Source organism: Chlamydotis macqueenii, chromosome 10, assembly GCF_036417535.1.
Source record: "Chlamydotis macqueenii isolate bChlMac1 chromosome 10, bChlMac1.mat, whole genome shotgun sequence".
NCBI lineage: Eukaryota > Metazoa > Chordata > Aves > Otidiformes > Otididae > Chlamydotis > Chlamydotis macqueenii.
The window spans coordinates 8,761,705-8,786,961 of record NC_141565.1 but is presented as its reverse complement, the minus strand read 5'-3'; the positions used below and the strand labels follow the sequence as shown (position 1 = coordinate 8,786,961).

Genomic DNA, 25,257 nt, shown 5'->3' with positions numbered 1-25,257 from the left:
CACAAAGCTGTTTTGGAATGAAGAGAAACTTCTTAAAAATATATTTAATAATTATCTACTATTTTAACTTTTCCATTATAGTAGTGTACTGTATTCCTAGAGTACACACGAGCACTTTGTTGTTATTCATAGAAGATCTTAATTACTTGGTGTTTTGGGAAACACTAACAAAGAGCAGGATGCTGACGTGGGAGAAAAACTATTCTTATCAGACATCTATCATTTAATGTAAACCATTTTATGCACATCTCAATTTCAAAAAACCCAATTTAATCCAGGCATTTCTAACATTACAGCCAGGAGAAAAAAAACCCACAACTGCACTTACCTTTTGCTGTTAGATCAGAGTGCCACCAACTGCATAAATTAAATTCCACAAGGAACCTAAAGAAATCATTAGAGTTTTCGTATTATCCCACAGAATGTTTTCAAAACACTAAACTGGAAGTAGTTCAATACCATTAATCCTATTTTAAATAAAAGCTAACACAGAACAGAAATTCATGTTACTAGCATAACTCTGGGATAATCAACTATTACTATTCTCTTTTCGCTGGCTTGTGTCTTACCATTGAGAATTTATTTGGAAATTAAACCCATCAGTAGATTTATCTATTTTTAATTTATATTATTGATCTTATTTGAAGTGTCCATTACAATTCTCAATGCATGGCAGCATACAGTACTTTTACGGTTGAATATTACTGAACATTATTTCTTCATGATGCAAGTTTTTTTAACTCTCTAGTAAAAGACCATAGGATTATAAAGGTCGTGGCTACAGTACAGGAGTACACATAAAATACTTTCTTATATTAATTCTGGAACTAAAATAATAAAACTAATTTATTTTTAGGAGCAGAAAAGACTGATTAACCAGTGTCTAATAAACTCTAACTAGACATGCAGAGAATGTATTTTCCCACTAAAATATCTTGCAATTTACTTTGAAGAATGGACTGAAATGTGTCAGTCTATCAGTTATTGTAAGTGTAAAGAATGTGAAACCAACATCCAGTTTATCGTATGGTCATGAAAATACAATATTTATAAACACAGAAAGTTTCGGGAAATTTTTGAAGCTGTTATAGCTAGCATCAAAGTCTCATTTTAACATTTATTTCCCTGATATTTACTTTGAAAGTTCCATTTAAGATCAATCTCTGCCCTCTGACAATAGTCATTCAGTTAATTCTCTTCAATTCTTATTTCCAAACTTTGGTGAAAGCCCATATATTTTACAATTAAAATGAAATTACTACAAGAAAAAATTAGTTCTATTTCAATGAAAATAAAATTCATTTAAATCTGCAACTCTACTCTCTGATATGAACAATAATAAAACACATAGTCTAATAATACAAGACACATTTCAAAGCTTCCTCTTCTCCATATGATATTTCTCTGTGATTTCTTAGGCAATCTCTCTTAAAGGCAATGCTCATTATGTATTAACTTGAAATGTTAGAAGAAATAGGTCAGGTAAAAAAAATTCAGCAAAATCCAGAGTACACCTTACCTGGCATATACGGTAAAAGGTCCGTCTTACAGAAATTCATGAAGAGACAAACAATACTCTCTCTCTATATATATATCTCAAATCACTATACCAGTTTCCTGTATTGACAACAGCCCACTCAAGCAGCATTACAGCCAGACATTTATGTAAAATTTAACAGTAACCACAATAATTAATTTGGTTTATATATTGCGATCTGTGAGACTTACTAAGCAAAGACATATGGATATATGTGAAGACCATGAATAATGTAAAAAGTGTAACTGTGTATTCATATAACCTTTTTTTTCTTTCAGATTTTAACAATGCAAAATTGGAAAGCAAAAAAAAAATCAGTATATTTCAATTTATATAACAGAATCAGCACAATGTATGGCAAAGGCAAAAAGTACAACTATTCATTAAGTATGAAAAAGTATAAATATTCATTGATTCATACAAATATTCATTAAATTCTTGATAAATTTTACTTACAAGACAAGCTCAGTCATAATCCATTTTACTGCAGCAAAGAAGGCATTATAAGGCTGAAGAGAAGCAACTCATTTAATAAAAAGGCAAATCATGCAGTATTTGTATCTTAACTGAATTCATCATGTAAAGACAATGTTATGGATATTCAAATGTATGGGTACCATGAGAAAAAGAACAACAACTTTTTCTTATGAAGAAGCAAATATTCTTATATTGAATATTAACATATACAGTAATGCAATTTCCTTTTAATGTGGTTGGTTATATACACAGATTATCAGTTAGAAAAGGAAATTTTTGCAAGTGATTCTTAAATATTTAACCTCTAGGGGTTCCTATTTCCCAGGCTATTGCTGGAGGAACAGCTCCAGTAGACAGTATGAGCTTTTCTTAGGCTGCAATTGACAGACTTGCCTCTCTAAAATGTAAATCTCTATTCATTACCTCAGTCTAAGCAGGCTAGCAAAAGCTTCTGAAGTTTGAATTTACCTAAATGAAGTTATCTGTGTCATATTGAAGGCTTAGTTGTAAGCACTTTAAGTAGTTTTTGAGATTCTTCTCTTCTCCCTTTTTTTTTTCTTCTGAATCATGACAAATACAACAAATACTTTGAAAATCCTGTGTTTATAGTACTGTACTACATTTTGAGTATTTTATTTTTTAAAATAATATAAATAGGATTATTCTTTTATGAAAGAATTTCAGGCAGAAAAGTCAGTTTCCAGAAATTTGGCAAGGACACTATCCTTGTCTCACTCGTTTGTGTTAGGGTCTCCTAGATGCATAAAACTTTGCAGACTTTTTAGATTTCATATGAACAGAATATTTTAGCACATGTAAGAAGTCATATTGACTTACTCAGATATCTAAAATCATGCTTAACCATCCCAAATAAGTACCTTACTGAAGCAGTGCCATTTTGCATAGCAGTAACCGGCCATTTAAAGTTTTCAAAGGCCACAAAGAATATTTCTGCACAGGGCTGATAACTCAGAGCCAATGAACTAGTGCCAGTCAGTGGCATGAAAGGCTGAAATAGCAAGGCAGCAGAATGCATAATGCCCAAGACAGTAAAGATTTTCTCCTATTAAGGACTGTCTTACAGGAAAAGATAAAAAGCTACAAGTCTTTCCTAGACACAAAATGAAAAAAAAAAAAATCAGCTCTATGGGACATCTTATTTATTATCATTCTAAATCAGAAGACCTGAAACTTCACACCCAAGTAAGTAGCTTTGTTGCATACTTTTGTTTTCATAGCGACAAATGATTTAGTGTAAAAAAATACATTTCTTTTATTATTTATGAACAATGCATATTTAATGTAAAATATACTATGTATTTTAAAACTATTTTAATAAAACTAAAGAACTAAAATAAAATTTGAAATCTCAATATATCTGACAAAATTTTCAATAATATGACTAGAAAATTAGAAAAATATTTTTTTTTTCAAAATGTTACTGGAAAAACGTTTCATTACATTGATAGAAATGCATTTTCATGAAATGTGATTTTACTAAGACAGCCTTTTCTACTCAAAGACTGTTCCCTCAAAAACTGCAGCAAAAACTGTAGGAGTTTTATTCTCACTATCTACCTGAAGCACCATTGAAAGCCAAAGGAATTGGGCTGGGTGACTCTGTGGCACTGATACATTTGCAACAAAGTGGTTCTATGGAGAGTTTTCTAGGACCTGAATAAATTAAAACAAGAAAATATGCTAAATAATGAAGTATCTAGATATCTTTTAAGAAGCAATCCTATACTGGTAAAGAAATGAAACAAGTGATCTAGAAATCCAGTCCATCCCTAATTTAGAATTTTAGTTCCAGAGTTGAAAGGTTTTGATAGAAGGAGGGGTCCAGCCCTGACATCTGTTTTCCATGATTTTGGCTGAATGTTGTGGTAGATCCTTTAGTAGTCAATACAGTCTTTGATGGCCACACTCCACTTTAAAATACAAACTTTTTAGAGTCTCAGTCTTGTCTCTATATCTATTCTTGTATTTGTAAAACCATAATTCTCAAAAGGAAGGATAAACAGTTGTGAACAAACATTTTGCTTACGTAGAAACTGTGCTGAATATTGCCTAATAACCTGATCTATATGCACAAAACTGGGCATAAAACCAGGAAAAAATACTTTTGAGGAATCTAGACTTATCTGGTTTTAATGCAAGTTCTCTTTATACTTTCTCTGAAGTCATGGTTATTAGAAGTGACAGAATCAATTGGAAAATAATAAAATAACCAAAGCTTTGCCCATCTTTCATGTTGAACATCACAAAAAATCACTTGAAATTTAAAGAAGAGTTTGGTTATCTTAAAAAAAAATAAAGAAAGAACATGCTCGCCATGTCTCCATGTATCCCACAACAGTTGCAGTTTTTTCTCCATAAACACAGCCTGGACAAAAATTGCAATAGTGAAAATCTCTTGGATTAAATCCCACTTGTAAGAGAGAAATACTGCAGCTTTACATGCTGGGTGCTTTTGCAAACTGAGCTGAATCCCCAAGCCCTATGATGGAAGGTTTTTGCTAAGAGTTGTAACATATTTTAAAAATCTTCATGCAAATGTGATTCACAGCATCCCATTCTGTTTAACTGAGAAATTAAGTCTCACTGCACAGCCTGGTACTTATTATGATGTCAAGAGAGGCTTTTTTCAGGTTCAGGCTTTAGCAGATAACAGACTGATATGTGCAGTCAATCCAAATTTGCAGGTATTTGAAAAACATAGAGTTATGTAAATATGTAAATAAAAACATTGCAAGATGAATATGATTATTAAACTACAGAAACTGTATATAAACATTTGGAAGTTGCCAGAACTTTGATATTTACTCAACAGTTTAACTATGTGTAGGCTTATTTTTAGCTAGATCCCTGTGCATTCAGAAATACTATCAGATAACTTTTCCAGGCGAGTAAAATTGCTAGTGTTTTGCTGCTGTCTTTACATAAGAATTTTTCATGCTAATACCATCATATATTTGTTAAAATGGTTCCTTTTTAATAAGCAAAAACTATACTTTATCTAATTCCTTATCAGTTCTGATAAATTATTATAGCAATTAGTAAAACATATAGATAATTATAAAATACTCTTGGGGATATTCCCTAGATATAAAATTTAGCAACAAGGAAGTGTCGCCCTTGCAAGTCTCAGCTTGACCCTAATCAGGCCTTGCAGAGGGATGGGGTTTGTATTCAGATCTGAGTGCAAGACAACGGTTTAAATGCACTGAAATTCTCAATTTTTAATTAGAATTCTATTTCTGCATGTGTGTTTACATATAGAAAAGGCATATGTGATTCCAGTCCCCCAGACAAAGCACAATCTATTGCCAAATTTACAAAGTCCTAAGAAGCAGTATTCGTATGATGCAAAGAACCTGCTGACAGAACCTCAGGAATGGTGGCCTAGAATTAAAATTGATTGTGTAAGTATTCGAACTTGAAAATGCTTAACACTTTGCATTTGTTTATAATGAACCATTCCTTGTATGCACTAGGATAAATGCAGGAACTGTAAGCATTCCAAATCAAAATAATGGGCTTACAATGGCCATGAGATATTTGCAACAATTTTCTTGATGATTGCATGGAAAGGTGCTCAGAAAATTTACTATACTTACGTCCAGTAAGCTATGGGCACTGTCGCTACTCTCTTTGTTTGTTCTACACATGGCCTGGTAGTCATAAAGTGTAATTCTACAGAGAAGAACAGAAAACTTCTTGACTAAAAGAAGAAAACACAGTGAAATAAAAGTGATGATATGGAACAGTCTGCCCACAAAGTAGACAGGAAAATAAAAATTGTAACAGCAGCAGGGAAAAAGAGGGAAAGGGATTGTTAAAATAGAGATTGCACAAAGGAGAATAAAGGTAAGAAACATTGTGAAAACTTTGTAAGGATTTTATCAGATTACAGAACAAAGCAAAAGCATAAAGTGGGAGAAACCAGGAAAGATACACATACAGCGTAACACACAATGATAGAAACAATATGAGCAGGAGAAGAATACACATTCAACACGATGCTTAAACAATTGGTTCTGGACTGAAATCAGCACATTTAGTCCCAGAAAGTGAAAGAACCTATGCATTTGAGGGGCTTCTCACAACAAACCATTCCTGAACTCCAGTAAAGGGAAAAAGACACTTCTACGGTTCTCAGTGCACAACTAATTTGTAAAAACATGGTGTTGCTTGCAAAGAAGAGAGAAGTGAAATTTCGGTGTGTTCACAGTACAGATAAGTGAAGCAGGCTGGGTTTGCTTTTTCTTCTTTTCATGAGGGCATAGTATTCCATGTCAAGTACCTACTGTAGTCAACATACGCTAGAAGCCTCCTCAGATGCATAGTAAACAGGGAAATTTCTTTCTGCTTGTGATTTTACTCATCATTGATACGCTTCAGAGATCTAAATGTAAAATCCAGAACTCAGAAATAGTATATGGAATCGTGATTGTTCGTCTAAATCTGTCTGTCCATAGAACAATTAATTAGCTATATCCATCCACATAAAAAGCATTTAACATCTAGTAAAGACTCTTTAGCTGATAAGTTGCAACAAGTGTAAATATATAAAAGTTATTCATATTATTTGTACATATCCATTTGACTTTTGCATCATCAGAGGGGCAAAGGAACACAATTGGACATAGATGGCTTATAGATGTATGAGATGGGACTTCAACATTTTGCAATGTGTGCCTTGCTTCTAGGGAACAGGAAAGGAGAGCACACAAATTCGTCTATGGAAACGATGTCCCAGGAGCTGCCAAAACAGGTCATGAAATGCATTCAGCATCACCATGAGGCATTCTGCACTGCATGCCATGAAACGCTGCAACCCATACCAATAAAATGTCATCATCCATTGTGGTAGAAACTGTATATAATTTTTCTGATCTAATTTTGTGACAGCAACCATCACTAAAAGCTTATTTATTATGACTATATTTTCTTTTTGGCTTACAGGCAAAATATCTAATATATTGGATCTCGCAGCTTCAGCTAAACATTTAGTACATGGTCATACTGCTTACATTTGTAATTTTATCTTATATTCAGAACAGAAATGGCCATGAAGCCATTGTTTTGTGGACTGGCAGAGAGAGGCACATGGTAGACAAACGCATAACTAGAGACCTAAACATGGGTGTAAGTTGAACACTGACCATATTTGGCAGAATCACGCCCACAGCCAGATCCGCGCACACAGATCTGCCAAGACAAACAGAGCAGTACATGGTGTAAGCTGTGCTGCCTGTGTGGCATGCAGTAATACACCACTTCCCTAGCTTTTTTTTTTATTTTATTTTATTTTTTTTTCCCCCCTTTAACCATGGTCAGAATCCAGCCCCTGTAAGGTAATGTCTACAGCTCCACCTTTCCATTCTTGTTTGGCTTGACTATTTTATTCCTCTAGATCCAAGGACCATGTTGCTTGTCCAGTTGGACCTCCTACTGATCCTGGCAAGTGGTAAAGGCAGACAAGGGCAGCTTACAGATGTTAAAGTACTCTCTGCAGAGTAGTCAAGGAATTCTACATGGATGAAATGGTCCCATCCTGCTTCATTCAATACCTAGTGTTACAAGTAGAATAGCATTCAGTTTCGTCTTCTTTCTTTGTAAATTTTTTTTTTCAATATAATAAGTTTGGTGATCATTTGCTTGGTGTTTGAATGTGCAATCAATTTCTCAGCCTTCAATTTCATACACCAGAACTGTTTGGTCAATCTGTGGACTTCATTATTCTGCTAAGAAGTGTTAATCAAATAATATTATAGTGTGTCATGTGGAGCATCTGTTATAATTTGAACTTCACTTTAAATATTGGAAAAAGCCTGGCCCCCCTCAATATTTGTACTTGTATTACATTTCACATTTAATTATTACATTGGAAGAGATGTAATAGTTTCTTTAAATGCTTAAAAATAAAAAGTCATTAAAAGATTGAAATATGTACTCACACAAATTATCAGAAATATAATGACTATTGCACCCCGACATGCTAGATTTTTTTTTTTTGTAGATTATTTTATTGGATCGTAGAGAATATACAACACTCTAAGATTGTCCTATAAGCAAGAGGAACAAAAATGTTAAAATGTACATAGCTAAAAAAAAACCCAAACAACTTAACAGGGAAAGAAATACTAAACTTTAGAGTAATGGCAGAGGGGATATGTGTTCCTCAAAATCATTGTGGAACTTGAAATTTTCCAAAATTGGAAATGCTTGAATATAATCTCTGGATGATATCATAATAAGTTTAGTTTTTAGTAAATATATTTGAAGATATTTCTAGTGTGAAGATTCTGGTTCAGGAAAAAAACTAGAAAACAGATAGTGTATGTAGGTTTAAAAAAAAATTAAAAAAACTTTAAAAAAAAGGAACAAATCCTTAGAAAAGTACCTGGAAGACAGATTTCTTAACAAAAGCCTGGAATGAGTTCTCTTTTTTGAGCAATGTATTCCCATCTCAAAGTGGGAATTTTAAATTTCAAATCAAGCCAGTTTAATACCCATCTGAAATTTTCTAAAGATTATTGAAACAGCTGTAACACAAGAGGTGCAAAATATACCAGCAAAAACAGCCAAACAATCTTAAAAGACCTGATTCTTCTGCACTAGAAACAAATAGAGATTTTGCAATACACTTCAAAGGTGTGTGGATGAAGTCCATAAGCACGCTGAAATCTGAACACTGCCACATAACTGAATCAATTCTGGTCTCTCTGTCACTATGAATGGTACTAAAGCTCAGCAGAAATGGGTTCCAAGGCATTCACGAATTCAAATCCAGTTTTGTTTTGTTTCTATTCTTGCAAATATAATATGAAGGTAAAAGCCTTCCAGCCCTATTCCTTATAAAGGCTAATATAGCATTTCCAGCCAAAATAGTGGCCTAAGACCCTGTGGTGCTTCTGTGTTCAGGTGTCATTTCCAGAGAGTTGTTTCATGTCTAATATCTTTCTGAGATGTTAGAAAATAAGCTTTCTTCTTATTCAGACAGACTTAACTCACTGTCGCAGAAAGAAAGGCTTCCAGATTACTCTTTTTGAAGTAATTGTATTTCAGTTTTAAGTAACTGTTTGCAGCTAACCGTATCCTGTTCAACTGACTATAGTTAGTGAACATAATTGCTTGCTTCCCATGATCTAATTTTAAGTCCATCTAGATGCCCAAGTCCATGCTACGCCTTACAGCATCTCACAGGAGAGCTTTGCTGTTGTTACAGATAACGTGCATGAGACTTTCTGACATCACCATGCTGTTAACTGCCCATATTTCCACACACGGTCACTGAAATCTACAGAGCAATTGTTTTCAAAGTCAGTCATGGGACAAACAGGGACTGTGCAATCATCTTTAACTAATGGAAAATAACTTACAAAAACTTAAATGTGCACCTCCATTGCAGGAGCCAAATACATTTTAGTGAAAACCTTTTTATTGTCAATTTCCTGACATAGTAAATTCCAGTCTTGTACTTTGCAATGTACTTACAATTGAGTGTGAATCTGGTTCAAGAAAATTAAACTTCTAAGACCTACCAGCAGCACAGGCTATATTAACAAATGTACTCTTTTGCTTTCAGCTAGATTTTCAGCACACGTATGGATTTCTACTTGGTAGCGTAAAATATCATCACTGACAATTATAACAGCTGAGAGATCTTCAATACAGAAAATTCCAAACATTTTGTCACCAGTTCAATATCTGGGGGTTTTTGTATAATGTGTAGAAATAATAAGCTTCTCACTGTGGAAGTAAATGTCAAGTCCATTTAGAAAAAAAAAAAAAAAAAAAAAAAGGAAGAAATGCTCCAAAAAAACAAGCATGGGAAGCCCTAATAATTGACACTGCTTTACTCAGTAGTCTAAATAAAAATTAATGGTGACTACAGCTCAGTTCTAGTGGAAAGGTGTTCATTAACTCAGACACAAGATACACATTCTTGCAAAGAGGGGAAGGCGGAAAATATTGACTGGTATGAAGAGTAAACTAGTTTCTGAAGTCTAGAGAGGATCCTTGTGGGGATGTAGCAGGAAACTATAAAAAAAAATCCTGTACTGTGGCTGCTCTGGCTCTCCCCCTTCACAGACAGATTATTGGTGTCCAGAAGCTGTCAGACGAATACTTTTCACCACGAAAAAAAATCAACAAAAATCATAAAAATAAATTACAGCCTTTTGACAAAAAAAAAGTTGTCATCACATATCTTTGCCTTTAACATTCAGCTAATCTCAATTGCCAAGGTGCTCCAAAGTGTAACATGTATAAAAACTACAGCCCCACCTGTATTTCCAGCATACAGAACGACAGCTCCTTTACGTAGCACACACACCTATGTTTCTTCTTAAGTGGGTTAAATGATTCTGATATATTAATATACTGCATTAAATTAGTGCTAACATTTACAGAGATATAAACTCTAACTATGCCAAAACTGAGTTTTAAGACAGTAATTTTGGATATCACATGGACAAAATATGAGCAGACAACATACCACACAGCAGTGCGGGGGTTTCAGAGCACAGGTACCAGATGTACATCTGGTAAATGCAAAACAAATAAATAAATAAATAAATCAGAACAGGGCTCTTCTTATTGGTGATGACAAGAGACAAGTGGCAGATATTATCTGGCTCTTTTGTACCTAGTTGTAAACCTGCACTAGACAGTCTACTGTATTGTTGCCTTCCTGACAGCTGTTTCTTTGTTGAAAATGGAATGTCATTCTTCAGGGCAGTACAATCACATATTATTCATCTAGAAACTGAAGATTAAGGGTGCAGGCCTCATACATGCTCTGCAGTACACATGACAGCTAATACAGAAGGTGATTATTGGAAGCAATCTGCTCATTTTCCTACCTTGAATGTCTTCTGCCTGCCCATACAAAAATACCTATTCATCTACCTGTTGTATTTATGCCATAAACATAGGTTATATTTTGAGCTTACTTTTTCTTTTACTAAGTAAATCACCACTAAAGATAGAGAATTTTTTTATAATATCAGAACTGCTACATTGCAGAACTGCTACCTCACAGTTGCCTTTGTCCAATACCAAATCCACTAGCTCCAATTTGAGTTATTCCTTCAGTCTATCATTGATCTTCTCCAAAAGTACATCTTTACATTCAGAAGCACTGACAAATTAATAGGTCAAACTAAGGACTGTAAAATTCCACAAGAAAATAAACACAATTTTAAAATAGAAGTATCCATTAAAGACCTTCATCAAAAAGTTGAGAATATCTTATTAAAATGAATGCTTAAATAAGAAAAACTGGCCTAAACTACACAGAAGAATATCCTTCATTTGGAGGCTGTGCTGCCTCAGTGAAAAATCAGTTTTCTGTTGGTGAGTTAGAGTTTTCATGATTCGGCTTTAAGAATGTTCTGCTCTTTGCAAGTAGCTTAGTAGAGAGTTCTGAATTTTTTTATAATCTTATAACCTGGAGGCAAAACACTTACTAGGTTTTGCTTATAAAGCAAATCAAGACAGAAAGATGAAAGTCTGCCTCTATGCGCGTGCATTTGGAGAACACAGGTGCAGGATTTGGACTGCACCGTGCTGTAAGGGCACAGGCAGTACGCATTACTCACTAAGGGTGTGAGTAAAGATAAAGGATCAGAGCAAGAAGAACTGAGAAACAAGAGAAGCTCTCAAAGCAACAAGAACTTCTTAGAATGAGCCTTAGGATCTGGGAAACGTGGAATTCAGGGGTGCACCATTTCAGTCACAGATCCTGGCAACAGCATTAAATATCAAAGCACAGATTCTTCTTCAGAGGCCAAGAGGATGCCTGGTGGAAACAGAACTGTTAAGAGGAAATGATGCTGCTTCCACATTTTTCCTAGAGAATTGCTTAGTGTTCCTCCTACTGGAAGGGATGAAAGTGTTTTGAAGTCAAGAGAGACTTAATTTTCTCTTACAGATTTATTAAGTTCATTTCTTTGGGGATCTCATTTCTTGGCTAGTCCTTAATTTTTCTCACGTTAATGTCTTTTTTTTTCAGATTTTCATGCTTTGACCAGCTGAATCTTTATGCTTTTATGTAAAAATCTTTACTGTTTTTATGTAAAAAGAGTGCTGAGGAAACAAGAAAGAATTTTTTTTCCTAAGTTATGTGAAGTAGATACTTTTCCATAAGCACATTCTAATTTATTTAATTATAAATTTTAATTATATTTAAATTACTTAACTGTGTGCAATACTCAAGGTATAAGATAAACATCATTTTGCTAAATGAAATCATAGAACATGTCACGTTGCTGTGGAGGCAACTGATATAATTTTTCTCGCTAAACATAAAACCCCTGAAGTAAGAAAATATACAAACATACATATGTACACATTATTCAAAAGAAGTACTGAGTTTAAAGAAATTGAGTTGGGAAGGAGGTATTTAAGTTCACTTCAAAAAATAAACAGCCAACACAAAAATTGAATTTCATCCTGCTGCAGGTTGAAAAGAAATATAGTCAGGAGCAAACAACCCCCTTTTGTTCAGCACTTCCAGCTCAGCCCTAAAAAGAACTTCTATATCCCTTCAAATTAGCAGTAGCTGAGAGAACGCACAAAGGGTTATTTCATTCCTTTTGTGGATGGGGAGCCTGAAAGCTGGCGTGAGTCAGGGAGGTGGCAGCACGTATCTGCACTGCCGCTCAGATTGTCGGTGCAGAAGGAAGAAAGGAGTCTCCCATCCCCACGGCTACTGGGGCTGTAAGCAAACTGCTCTGCAGGGAAGGTCGGGCACTGTAGAGCCTTCTACTACTAAACTAAACGAAAAAGGAGCAAGAGCAGATCAAACAGGGCAAAGCCACATAATTCACCTGCTGAACGGTAAATGCCAAATAAGAAGCAAATTGCAAAAAAAGGGTGGCCCTGGATATTATCAGAATAAAAAGAACAGAGCTCGCTCTCTGATGTTGTCTCCGTGGTAAGAGCATCAATGACAAGTGTATTGCATGCAATATCTGTATTGCTGTGCTCTCAGTGAAATGGTAGGGCAATAGATTTTGCCACTGCATTATTCAGTGCTTTTTTTCCTTTACTTTTTATTCCATATAAAATAATTTCTGGAAAAGCAAAACACAACCCCATCCAAACAAATCAGTAATCTTAAAAATATGTAAATGTGTCTGACTATTTTTCATGGGAGCCAGCAAAGATTTCTTCTTCATATTGCTGGAATAATTTATTTTAAAGGTCTCACCTAGCTCAAAGACAGTTCTGGGTTTCTTTTGTTGCTGCATGGAGTTATCTGTACAGCAGGAAAAGGAGGTGTTGCTTTTAGTGCAATAAAAATTGCATTTAGTGCAATTACACTACTTTGATTAACTCCCATTTTTAATTGATTGGCAATGGCCAGTTTATTATGTTTAAATAATCGGCTCATTGTGTTTATATTTTCCTTAGCGTGCAGCTCAGTTGCACTGAGCTAGTGGCTTTGTTATCTGTCACTCTCTCGGAGCTCAGGACCAGCAAAACCATAAGCCAATGATCCATGGCAAACTGGCACCCACTGCAGTCTACATGGACTACTTGAGCCATGCCGTCTTTGTTTTCTCAATGGTGGTGCCCACTACCATCGATTAGTAGATATTCTGTTTGAAATGCTTTGCTAGGCAGGACAAAATAAATTAGGTCAAGTTAAAGCATTATCCCTTGATTTTGACTGTATGATTTTGTTTGCAGTAAATAAAATGCTTCGTCTCTTGTATAAACAGATCTTTTCATCATAGAACCCAGTCTATAAATACGTATTACTTCCCTTCCTTTTACAGCATACGTTAAGAATGCAGTGCTAAACACAAAAAGATTGCCACCCTCAGAAAACAAGGATTTGGGATGATTCAATGAGTGCTAGATCTTTCCATTGCAGGTCAGTCATTTACTGGGAGTGGTATTCAGCTGTAATGTGCAGCGGCAGCACTGAAAGCTTTCTGCCTTTAAGAGAACAGGTTTACCAGGGAAACACACAAGCCATCTGCTTTGAGAGCCTCTGTATACACCCTTACATGTAATAACTAAATTCAGCAGTTGATGGGATCAGTGATGTGTCTCTTTTTCATACTAGAAACACACAGGAAAATAAAAGGGAAAAGTGCAATATATATGGTCAGCACCTCTCTCGTGCTGTAAGAGGGCAAAGGGGTAAGGAACACTTCTTAAACCATGGGAAAGCCATGAAGACTCCAGAGTTGAGTTACAGGTTAAAGGGAAAATTCCTTTCTTACTTCCCCAGGATGCATAACTTATTTCAAAGGACAACACATAAAGTCACTATTAGCTTTTATTGTCATCATGATAGGAAGACCAGGTCAATAGTCACAACAATGTTCAAATGTGAGTTAGCATGTGAATTAAAATTAATTACTGATGGAAAACTCCTTCCATTTAACAGTAGGGCATTTTGCACTGCCTAGTTTGAGCAATATCCAACTTTTTACAGGTCAAAATGTTTAATGTTGCATCAATGATTTACTTTAGAGTCATTTAAACCTGTTCAGGAGGACACGTGGCCCCATTCCTTTTCCACCTGAGCACAGTGGAGAGGCACACAGTTTTAACATCGTAGTCAAATAAACTGTTATTTTAACAACAAACTCACGTTAGGCTGTCTCCAATGCTCTTAACATTCAATGCACATTGCATCGAGTTACACTCGGATCATATGGAAAAGAGGCACACATGAGAATCCAGCCCCTCTGCCAGACTTGGCCTTCTTTTATATGACTTTGGGTTTGTTTTGTTTCATTTTGTTGTTACGATATTTTTTAAGAGATAGAAAACTGAGTTAATTCTTACCTCTTAAAGGAGCCCATTGTTAGCAGCTTGTTCATCACAGCCCCTTCAACCTCCCCAAAAAAGTAACCGGTCTGCAAGGGAAAATGCAGGAAATCAGAAGTGTAGGCAAATGCAAAATAACACTGGATTAAATTTAAACTGGCATATTCTAGGATATGACAAGAGTGGCTTTGACATTTACATAGATAGGTTTTCAGGACTGCTGCTGCATAAAAACTGAAGAGGACTTCACAGTCATGGCAAGTTATAGGGATTACATTATTACCCCTGAGCAGATGTGAGAGCTTAAACAATATATTGGGGCACATTATATAACATCTAATATCACAAATAAAAGCCATTCAAACCTAAAGCTTGTAAGGAAAACACACTAATCTGATCACAAACCCTTGTGATTAAAATATTACTCAAAAAAGATATAAACAGGTTGTGAGAGGATTTCATAAACAGTCATTAAAAAGCATTGTTTATAATTCCTGCATGACCTGTTTAAGGAGCTGGAACAGTACATTTCCTCAATCTTATAAATTTTCAGGGTCATTTCATACTTAAAGCCACTCAGGCTGATGAATTACTCATTTTGTCCTTGTTCAGTAGATGTGGACTAATAAAAATAAATCTCTGTTGAGAAAACAAACACTCATGTTATGAATTTGGTATGTAATATTGAAGTGACTCCATCATCCGCAGCCATTCCTATGACAGTGGAACATCTTGCATGTACAGCATTTTTCTAGTTTGGGAAGACATTTTTTATTTTACAGCCTGAACTCCCAGAAGGATTGGGTATGTTCTCTGCATTGTTTAAAGGGAGAAATCCCACAATTTATGGGGGGGAAAGGGCACTACGCTCTCAAATTGCATGGATTCCATAGGTTTTGTATGAACTAAACCCCAATTCCATTACAAGGAACTTAGCTGACCTCAAGTATGCACCTGGGAGTTCGCAGGCAGAAAAGTTACAGCCCTAGCCAAAAAAAAGGCATTCCTCCACCTAAAACACAAGTATTGCTTTTTTTTGTTATTATTTTATTCAGGGGAAACTTGGGACATTTTCCAAAACATGTGTGTGTAAAGCCTCCTAGAAACAAGAGGAACATTTGTAGCTTATACAACTAAAAATACTAGCTTCAATAGGCCTAGCTGACTGATGAAGAAAGATTATATCCTAACTATTGGAGAGGCAGTTAATGTCAAAAAGCCCAAATCATAAATGCCTAGTATAACCTGAGATAGTAATAAATCTGATGTATCAAGTTGTGCTTCAGTCTTATAAAGACATTTCAGTGACAGCTCTCTCCACAAAAGATCCATTTGCAAACGCTACTTCTCCCCCAAAGCAGTAACACCCAGATTATCATTACTTTTTAATACATTGGGCTTTAGTTGCAATGCAGATGAAGAATCAAACTGCCCTTAAACAAGATTCTTAGAGCAGTTCATGTCATTTTTAGAAAGTCCACAGGAAAACAGTGCTGAAGCAGCCCCAGACAGGTGAGTAATTCATAATGCATCTTCCCACTTCCCTACCCCTTCTCTATCCACAATAAAAATAGAATGTATACATACATACACATATAAAAATAAACATATACTACTGTAATCTTACTATAGCATTATATAAACATAGAGACAACTTCACTGTCCATCTGAAGCTTAGATCTCTTGTAACTAAAAAACTAGGTTATAACACACTTCTGGCCTAGTTCTGGTGCAACAACTGTCCACACTATATTCTTAACAGGAATATGTACTGGCTAGTATCAGGTAACCTACCAAAGGAAAAATCTCTTCCTAATCATATTTATTGGCTGCAGTCAACTATCAACCAGCAAATCAGTTACACAAGTCACAATTAAGTACCTGTGAATAACAACAACAGGGGGAATACTAAGATAAAAATGTTATTAAAGTATCAAGATTATTCTACAAGGAGTGTTTTTCTTAGGTCATTGCTCAGCTAAGTAGAAAATAATAGATAGATACAGAGGGAAAAAACCAAGCGGCTGCTTCTAACATAGTGCAGTTAATATTTAAGGAATGTTACATTTGTAGCTCATACTATTTTTTGAGTACATCCTAGAAATATATTCAGAACATGCTTGATATACGAAAGGGATATAAAAGCAATAAATTTCACAAAGTAAAACAAAATAATCAATTTTGGTGCTCACTTTTGCATAAAAGAAGACATATCATGAAGAATGACTACTGCATGACACAATACAGCATGTTTAACAGTTAATGCTTAACAGTACACATTGGAAAGATAATAATTTCAGAAAAATTTTATTTCCCTTGTTTATTATGCACCAAAAGACTTTTCAAAGTCTCAACCAAACTGGAGCAAGGGAGAGAGGTATCACAAGGAAACACAGAATTACTTTTGTGCTAAGCAAAGGTAAAAAATATCTGTATCTTTTTACTTTCAGATGTGTCAGATTTAAGGTTGCAATAATTCAATCTTTTAATTTAAAAGCAAAATGCTTGGTTTGGCTTCTTTTTTGCCATTCACTTTGGTTTTTTTTCCTCCTCTCCAGTCACTCTTCCAAGTCACCCAGAGCTCCTTCCGATAGCTGTTTCTCAGTAACCAACCTAGTCACAACTAATTTAATTCACCTGACAGCTAAGTAGGAGCATGGATATTCCTATTCACAATCCCAACGTATAAAATAAATTCAACTTCAGACAATTCTGGGATAACTAGGGCACCATCCCAGCAGTTTTCAGGCAAAAGTTAATGAGAATGGTTATGATTACTTTACAAGGTTTTTGGAATTCACCAATTATACATTCATTTTTCAGTAATTTTCCATGAATACAAAGCAAATTAATGTTTTGAATTATCTTCTCATTAATGATGATCCTTGCCCTCTCTGTTGTGATGCAGAGTGCTTATTATTAATCTTTCAATGACTGGAATAATTTCAGAAAACAAACTCAGCTAACAGCTCTGTAAAATTTCATTATCAAGTTCGAATGTAAAAGCTCTCTGTCCTCAGGGTCCTCCCTCCCTCCCAACATTTCCATGTGGCAAAAATGCCACAGAGAATCTTTTTTTTTCTTAGGGTAAAAATGTCTTATGGAAGACAGACACTTCTGCAGAAAAAAAAAAGCGCCCTTTAAGAGAACATTTAGGAGTTTAAGAGCAGACCCTGCCCCAATGGGAGACAAACAGAGCTCCTGTGAGAAACAACTTACATTCTTTGTTGAATTTTTTTAAATTTTATGTTGCTAATTCCTTAACATTTTAATATAGTGGCCTATTTAAAAAATAAGTAATTTTATATGAATATGTTACATGAGAAGACTGAATAAAAATCTTTCACTTACCTGTCTATAATCTTCAGACACTAAAATAAATCCATTGTTATCTATTAGGTAACAGTTAATTGTCTGAAAAATAATAAAATACAATTTTAGTTTTTTATTTTAGGATAAAGCAATAAATTAATTACTTCACTCTAATTCCAAGAGGCTTCTAAATGGGTAAAGCCTTCAGGTTGTTATAGTGGCTTACATGATTTCTAAATTAATTTAGTCTCAGCTTATGGGATGTTATCTGATTTAATTTTTATGCATTTGTTTCATGCAAAACAAAACAAAGATATGTACATAAAGAGAGGATAGAAGATAATTCTAAACAAACATAAAAAGAACAAGGTCAATGTTTTCATAATCCATTCTTAAGATTTTTCCTTATAACTAAGTTTGCAAAGGCATAGAACTTTGTTGCTCCTCATGGCTTCTCCTGTGTTTGGAGAAAAACATCAGCACAATGTCGTTACCCTAATGATGTACTAATGAAAACACAGTGTCAGCCTGGAGGACTCACAGGGGACCAGGTAATATTTTTTAATTTGTTCATTGGGGGATGGGACAAGAAACTTCTGTAAAAGAGGCCCCACAGGTCTCCTAAAGCCTTTCAAATTGTGTTTTTAATTGGGAACTGGATTTAGAGGTAGTACTGTTAGCTTTTCGTAGGTCAGACGTATAAACTGTATAAAACAAGGTAAACTCAAATCAGTGCTTCCCTCCATACATGCATGCACTGTTTTAACCTCACGTGAATTACTTGCTACAGGCAAAGTTTTAATTACTGTGCTTCAGAGTTTAAACATGAGGTTCAACTCAAACCTTGAAATAACTTGGTTTCTCTTCAGTATTGCCAAATACCTACCTCAGCATTAAATCTTTAACATATTTCTATTGTTGGTCTATATCAGCAAATATTTTATCATTGTTTCTTGAATTTTCTGTGAGATTTGCACAAAAAAAAAAAAAAACCCATAGGATGACTTTCAATATAGGAATTATCATGGCTTTGCTTTTAATTCAAAACCTTTTCTGCTGCAAATGGGCTGCACAGATATATGCTAAAATATGCTTTCCGCTACAGTCTCCTACATCTAGCAAAATCTCTCTGCTGTTTTAGAAAGGAAAGCTGTTCCATGCAGTAGTAGTTGTGCAAGAAGTTGTGAAAATGCAGTCTAATTTTTGAAGAGATACTTAGATGTGTCTGATTCTCATTCTGGCCACATATTAGTACTGTTCCGTGGGGCTGAAGAAGAGCAGAGATTTGCAGAAATGCCGGCTTGAAGTTTAGTTTTTGAAAAAGCAAAGAAGCCCAAATCAGGCAAAAGTTTGGAATGAACATCATTAATGCAAATGTAGGAAATTCATTCCAATAGGGAAACCTAAGCTACAGACACCCCAAGTGACAGAAAACCCGTCAAAAAGGAAATTGAAACAACTCATTTCCAACCTTTGATCTGCTAGAAAGTCAAAAATTGGCAAATGCAATGTGAAAAGCTCATGATGCTGGCAAAGAATCGAGTAGAGCTAATACATTCAGAAGAAGCAGATACTTAACCTCAATGGTGTGTGAAGGGTGGAATTTCAGAAGGAGACTGTAACACCAGAACACTGCGCTCCCCAAAGTCAATCATAAACCTCCCACTAACTTTATTAGGAGAGGAGCTAAGTCAACAAAGAGCTCTTCTGAGGATACATATTTGCAGTCCTCATGCATGAAAGATAAATCTAAAGATAGTGCTTTAGAAACAATATTTCTCCACAGTATAAAAAATAAATAAGAGTAGTTATGCTGGACAAGAAAATGTGTAGGGTTAACTTCATAGTTTACAGATTATACTCAGTTGGGAAAACACTAGCTTGAATCAAGAATTAGTGGCCATGCCTCAAAATTCTAAGCCATAGTCACTCACTAGCATTACTCAGCATTTAAAGAGATACGAATGTTACAGCATTGTTATTGGAAACAGGCATAATGCAATAAGTAGAATCTGTACCTTTTTGGAAGAATGTAAAGATAAGAGGGTTTCTATTTCAATCCATTTTAGAAATATTAACAAGGGAAAAATATTCATTCAGAACTACTCATTCACCTGTTTCCCAGAAAGATAAATAACTTTCAATATTCAGCACTACATTAAAGAAACAGTTTATAATTGACAAAGGAGAGGGGGGTGCATTTACTTGCCTGATACTTTAGCAAATCTCAAACAGAAGATTTCACATACAGGATTAATGCATGGGATAATAGCATTTGCATAGACTGGAGCTGTATGAAAGAGGTGTAATTCACGATGTTTCACAGGTATTGGAAGTGAACTATGCACATGTCTGCTCAAAGGTTCAAGTTCAGTGAACTTCAGATTTCAAGGGGAACGTTCCATAGGTGGAGAGTCCCTGAGCTTGTAAAATAGAGTAGGCATGAAGTCCAGAATAAACATAGCAAGAATGTTGACTGAGGTCTGAGAACACATTTGCATTACAGTAACTTTGATCAAGTTCAAGTCCTCTATGTATTTTTCACAGCTCCTATATACAGTAACAGTAATGGAATGTAATATAGGTTAAGAAACCAAAAATGAAAAAGAAAGAAAACAGAACATTAAAATAAAATGTGAGACATCAGGAAAACAAGAAGAAACGAGCAAATTCTAAGCTTTAAAAAAATTTTTTTAAAAAGGAAAAAAATTTAAAAGGATTTCTAATTAATTGGATGTCTGTATTTTAGAATCAGAAGTATCACACAAACTTATCAACTAACTCTTTGTTTGATTATTGTGCCACTCTATTTGCATTAATGTCTTAATACTCTTAAATGCTTTAATTTATACCGCAACTGTTCAGCAGATAGTTTCTTGCCATTGAGAAGAGACAGCTGTGAAAGTTAACAGACTCAATAGAGGAGCTGTGCTATTTGATTAAGTCTTATCAACAGTATATTTTGCAATTAAAAAAAAAGTTTGGAATCTCTAAATCACCATGGTTCACACTATTAATAAATTTCTCCATGCTTACATGACTCCTGCTGGTGTCAAGTGAAAGTAGCCAAAAAGACTTTGTTACTTGTGTTTTCTTTGCATATGGATATAGTAGTAAAAAAAGTTCTGCCATGAATATTTAGCAAAATATATGACTATTGTTATTAATTGCCAATGCAATAAAAAAGAAAAGAGTAGATGGTTTCTGGCTGTGCCCTCTTGGAATCTTTATCGGTGTGTACTTGCTTTTCAACAACGACAGAGGTAAAACATTTTTGCAGTAACGATAATATGCTTGTTTTGATTAAGCAGTTGGACACTTTGCAGCAGGAGCATGTTTTACACAAGAAATTATGTAATGTTACTATTCTATCAAGAAGGCTATTGCAAATGAAGGAAGTAATCTCTGCCCAGTTTTTAATCCCAAAAGCACGGTGGTTTAGGCTAAACAAGGAGGAGATTTTATGCAGCACTCTATCCAAACTACCTGCAGTTATACTTCCCAAGCTGGCTGGACATGACTGAAAACCCATTGATTAAAATATTTAAAGCTGCCAATTTCAATAAACAATTCAAGGTAAAGCTTGTACACTAAGTCTATAGCCAGCTACAAGGCCACAAAATGTAGGTAACTAACAGTTCTACAGACTTTCTTTATCAATAGATGGCCAATTACTCTTAGGAGAATGAGGTAATAAATATTACAAGCTTACCTTGAAATTGGTTAATATGCAAATGACAGCCTGGAATTTGGGCTAAGTAAGCACTTCCATCATACCTGCGTGGAATCTTTGTTTTTCATTACTTCATATTTGGAAAAGTTCACTTAATGATTGAAATGATATAAGCTTTAAATGAAAGAGTCTGCAAGTTGTTATAGCTAGAAATGGAAAAGATATGTTAACTCATATGGTCCATTTCATTGCCAAAGATGGCATGATTATCAGGCCTTGTGTTTTGGCTTACTGCAAATTTTATTTTATTATTTACTGCTATTTCTATCCTCCAGCTGTTAGATCCCAGGGTCCTAGTGGACGAATCATTGTTTGTTGTAGGTTTTGCTGATTTGGTATGCTGAAGAAAGTGTTCCACTCTTAGAACTGCTGATGTTTCAAATTCTGACTTTCTTCCTGGAATGTTTTTTGTCATCTGCATCTCAAGATTATCAGACATCTATTTAAAAAAAAAAAAAAATTATCACTGCACCTACGTCCTGGACTCACTTTTCAATAAAACACCTTTCAGTGTCACAGTATATGATGTTGTGAAGTAGCACCCTTGAAGTGAGACTACTAGGATTGATAATGTACCTTTTAAACTTTTTCTAAATTAATTTACACAAAAGTAATTAAAAAATTGAAAAAATAGTTTTTGCCTTAAACAACTAAATGTCCAATACAATAAAGACACATGTTAGAAAGCACTCCTCAAAAACATTCATGAACTTTTTTTTACCATGATTAAAGTTTTGAATTGCCTATCCTCAGGAAAGCGCAACTCTGCTAACTTTCACTGTGCGAAACACCACACAGTACTTTATGTAACCATTCTTGTTAATTTTTTTATGTCCTGAACAGCCCCGAACAAACTTAGTGCTACACAATACAAAGCACGCTCCAAATTAATTAACTATTGTATAGGCAGGGATACAGTCAGGACAGCGGTTCATGTGGTGGAAGATGCGGAGATTTAATAGGAAATACATTAACATAGGGCAAGCAGCACCCTTGTGATAAGAAGTGGGAGTCTATTTCAAATGCTAAGACAGTCAGAAAGAGACTGGTAAGGTGAGACTAATAGGAAGATAAGAAGAGACAGCAGAAAATGAGAAAATAGAGACTTATGGAATATCACAAATAATATATGTGGGTTCCTGTAGTAAAACGTAGTGACACAAACTTGTAAGAACATGAAGATATTCAGAAGAAATGGCTTCAGAGAAGACAGATGAGAAGATATTGTTTGAACACCAGAGTTTGCAATGGTGGGGGTAAGGGCTCAGTTTGCTGTGAGCACTGTGTGTTTGCTTTGTTGAAAAGGGTGCAGGTACTGATGCTGCACTGACTGCTGACTCTCGGCTGTACAGGTAGCAGCTTTGCTGAAAACAACTAGCCATGGATAAAAAACAGAATAAAACCGTATAAAACCTTTGTAACGGGTGAAAAAAAATGTTATCCTACATAAAAAAAAAGATTGCAAAAACATTACATTAGCACGAACTACAGACCCAAACAGGCACTTGCCTTTTATCTTTTGCAATAGTTCTTTTGGTCACTGTATGAAAAGTATCATACAAATACAGCCTGCAGTTTTTATTTTCAGATATATGAATTTACATTTTATCATACTTAAATTGATATAGCTTGAACAACAAAGTAGTAAAAAAAATACCTTAGGAACAAGCTTCAACTTATTTCCAAAACTGGATTCACAAATCACAATTTATTACAATGCATATTTGATGTATCGGTGTCAACCTTGTAATTAAATGGATGTTTGTAAACAGTGATTTTAAAAGTCTCACTATCTAAATAGTATAATAGTTAGAAGATGATTCCAAATTACACCAGGAGATTATAATGTACAATGAGATGTTCAAACTAAATTCATCAGCTTTATGTTCTACAATAGTAGAGGTATAAATGGAAAAAAACCCAACAACTGTTAAATACTTACTTCATCATCACAACTTATAGCACATCTGCCATCGAGAGATGCACACTAGAGATGATACCAAAAATAAATATTTTCAATTCTCATTTGATGATTACAAAATATGACATTTTTAAAATCCATATGAGCACAATTATAAAGAAGTTGATATTGATTATATTTTTATCTGACAGTAATTTTTCTAAAAATGTCTAGGAAAGTTTTAAATCTGTTTACCAATCCTGTTCTGTTCCTGTCTGCAGAGACAGAGCGCATTCACACTGTAACAATTTCAACTGTTCTAAATACCATAATCTCCACCATGTGTTAGCAGCTTGGAGATAATTCCTAGACAAAAATACATGATTTTCCAGTAGGGGTGGGGTAGGACCTGCATTTCAGGGGTTATTTTCTGAAACAGTACAGTTACAACCTATTCTCAAAATAGGGATGGCATCTCCTAATATTTAGAAAGTACCATTGTTCTCTTCAATGAGTACAAATTCTATATCCCAAACATTTTAGATACAGTTTATTAAAGTATATGAACATCAGCCATGATTCAATAACCTAGTTTAGTCAATTAATCTATGTGATACTTGAGTTACTGAATGTTAGAAGATAGGTCCTATGTAAGTGAGAAGGCATAATTCTGCTATCACTGAAAATTAATAAATACCACAATTTGGTTTACTATTTCTGCATTTTCTGAGGGAGAAAATTAACATGTGTCAGGCCAACAAAGTAACTCCTTATGTATAGGGGCCTAAAATTAATAATCTTTCTACTTGCTTCCACAAATACAGCATCAAGCAACAGTTTTTGACCACTGAATTATCTTTTTTTTTTTTTTGTAATGATAAACTGGAATGTAAATCAAAGGAGCTGGCCATTATATATTTCAAATACAATGTGTCTTTATAATAGTTTTGCTTGTGACAAAAAAAAAAAAATCACAGATCATCACCTGCACAGTTACAAAGCTGTTGTGGATTCAATAACAAAAAGAATTTCAATTAAAACTATACCTGTCTGCTTGCAGTCCAAAATTTCCGCTGGAAAAATTCAAGTTTCATCTGGATACCTACAGCTGGGAAACACAAAAATTTAAAAAAAACAAATAAAACCAGTGTGTTTAATTCCTTCAAAATCATTATTTAAAATTAATCTGAAGGAAAAACAGTCTTATAACAAAAAGACAAAGTAAGCCCTAAAAAAATAGAACATAATTAATTAAATTGAAGAGACCACATAGTTGTATTTTAAACCATTTACAGTTTGGTTAAATATGAAGACATTGCTAACATAACATGAAGAATACACAAGGAAAATATTATCCAAATTGCATATGTCTCCATAATTAACATAAATGAACCACAATCTGAACATATTTATTGTTTCTATTGAACAACAATACAATGTGTTGTGGTTGCATAAGCTCCAAAGACAGTTGATTCTTCTGGTTTCACCCGCTTAAAC

The 25,257-nt window shown here is 34.6% G+C and overlaps 1 protein-coding gene across 1 annotated transcript in view; it reads right to left on the bottom strand.

Annotated features, from left to right (window-relative positions):
- CACNA2D3 (calcium voltage-gated channel auxiliary subunit alpha2delta 3) overlaps positions 1-25,257 on the bottom strand; it is a 432,124-nt gene that overhangs the window by 22,109 nt on the left and 384,758 nt on the right. The window contains exons 29-35 of the mRNA XM_086755496.1: positions 24,807-24,868; positions 23,803-23,847; positions 18,167-18,229; positions 14,834-14,904; positions 5,635-5,710; positions 1,994-2,046; positions 329-384 (exon numbers count right to left, since the gene is read on the bottom strand). Of these exons, the coding sequence (XP_086611622.1) occupies positions 329-384; positions 1,994-2,046; positions 5,635-5,710; positions 14,834-14,904; positions 18,167-18,229; positions 23,803-23,847; positions 24,807-24,868 (426 nt within the window). The remainder of the gene's footprint in view (positions 1-328; positions 385-1,993; positions 2,047-5,634; positions 5,711-14,833; positions 14,905-18,166; positions 18,230-23,802; positions 23,848-24,806; positions 24,869-25,257) is intronic.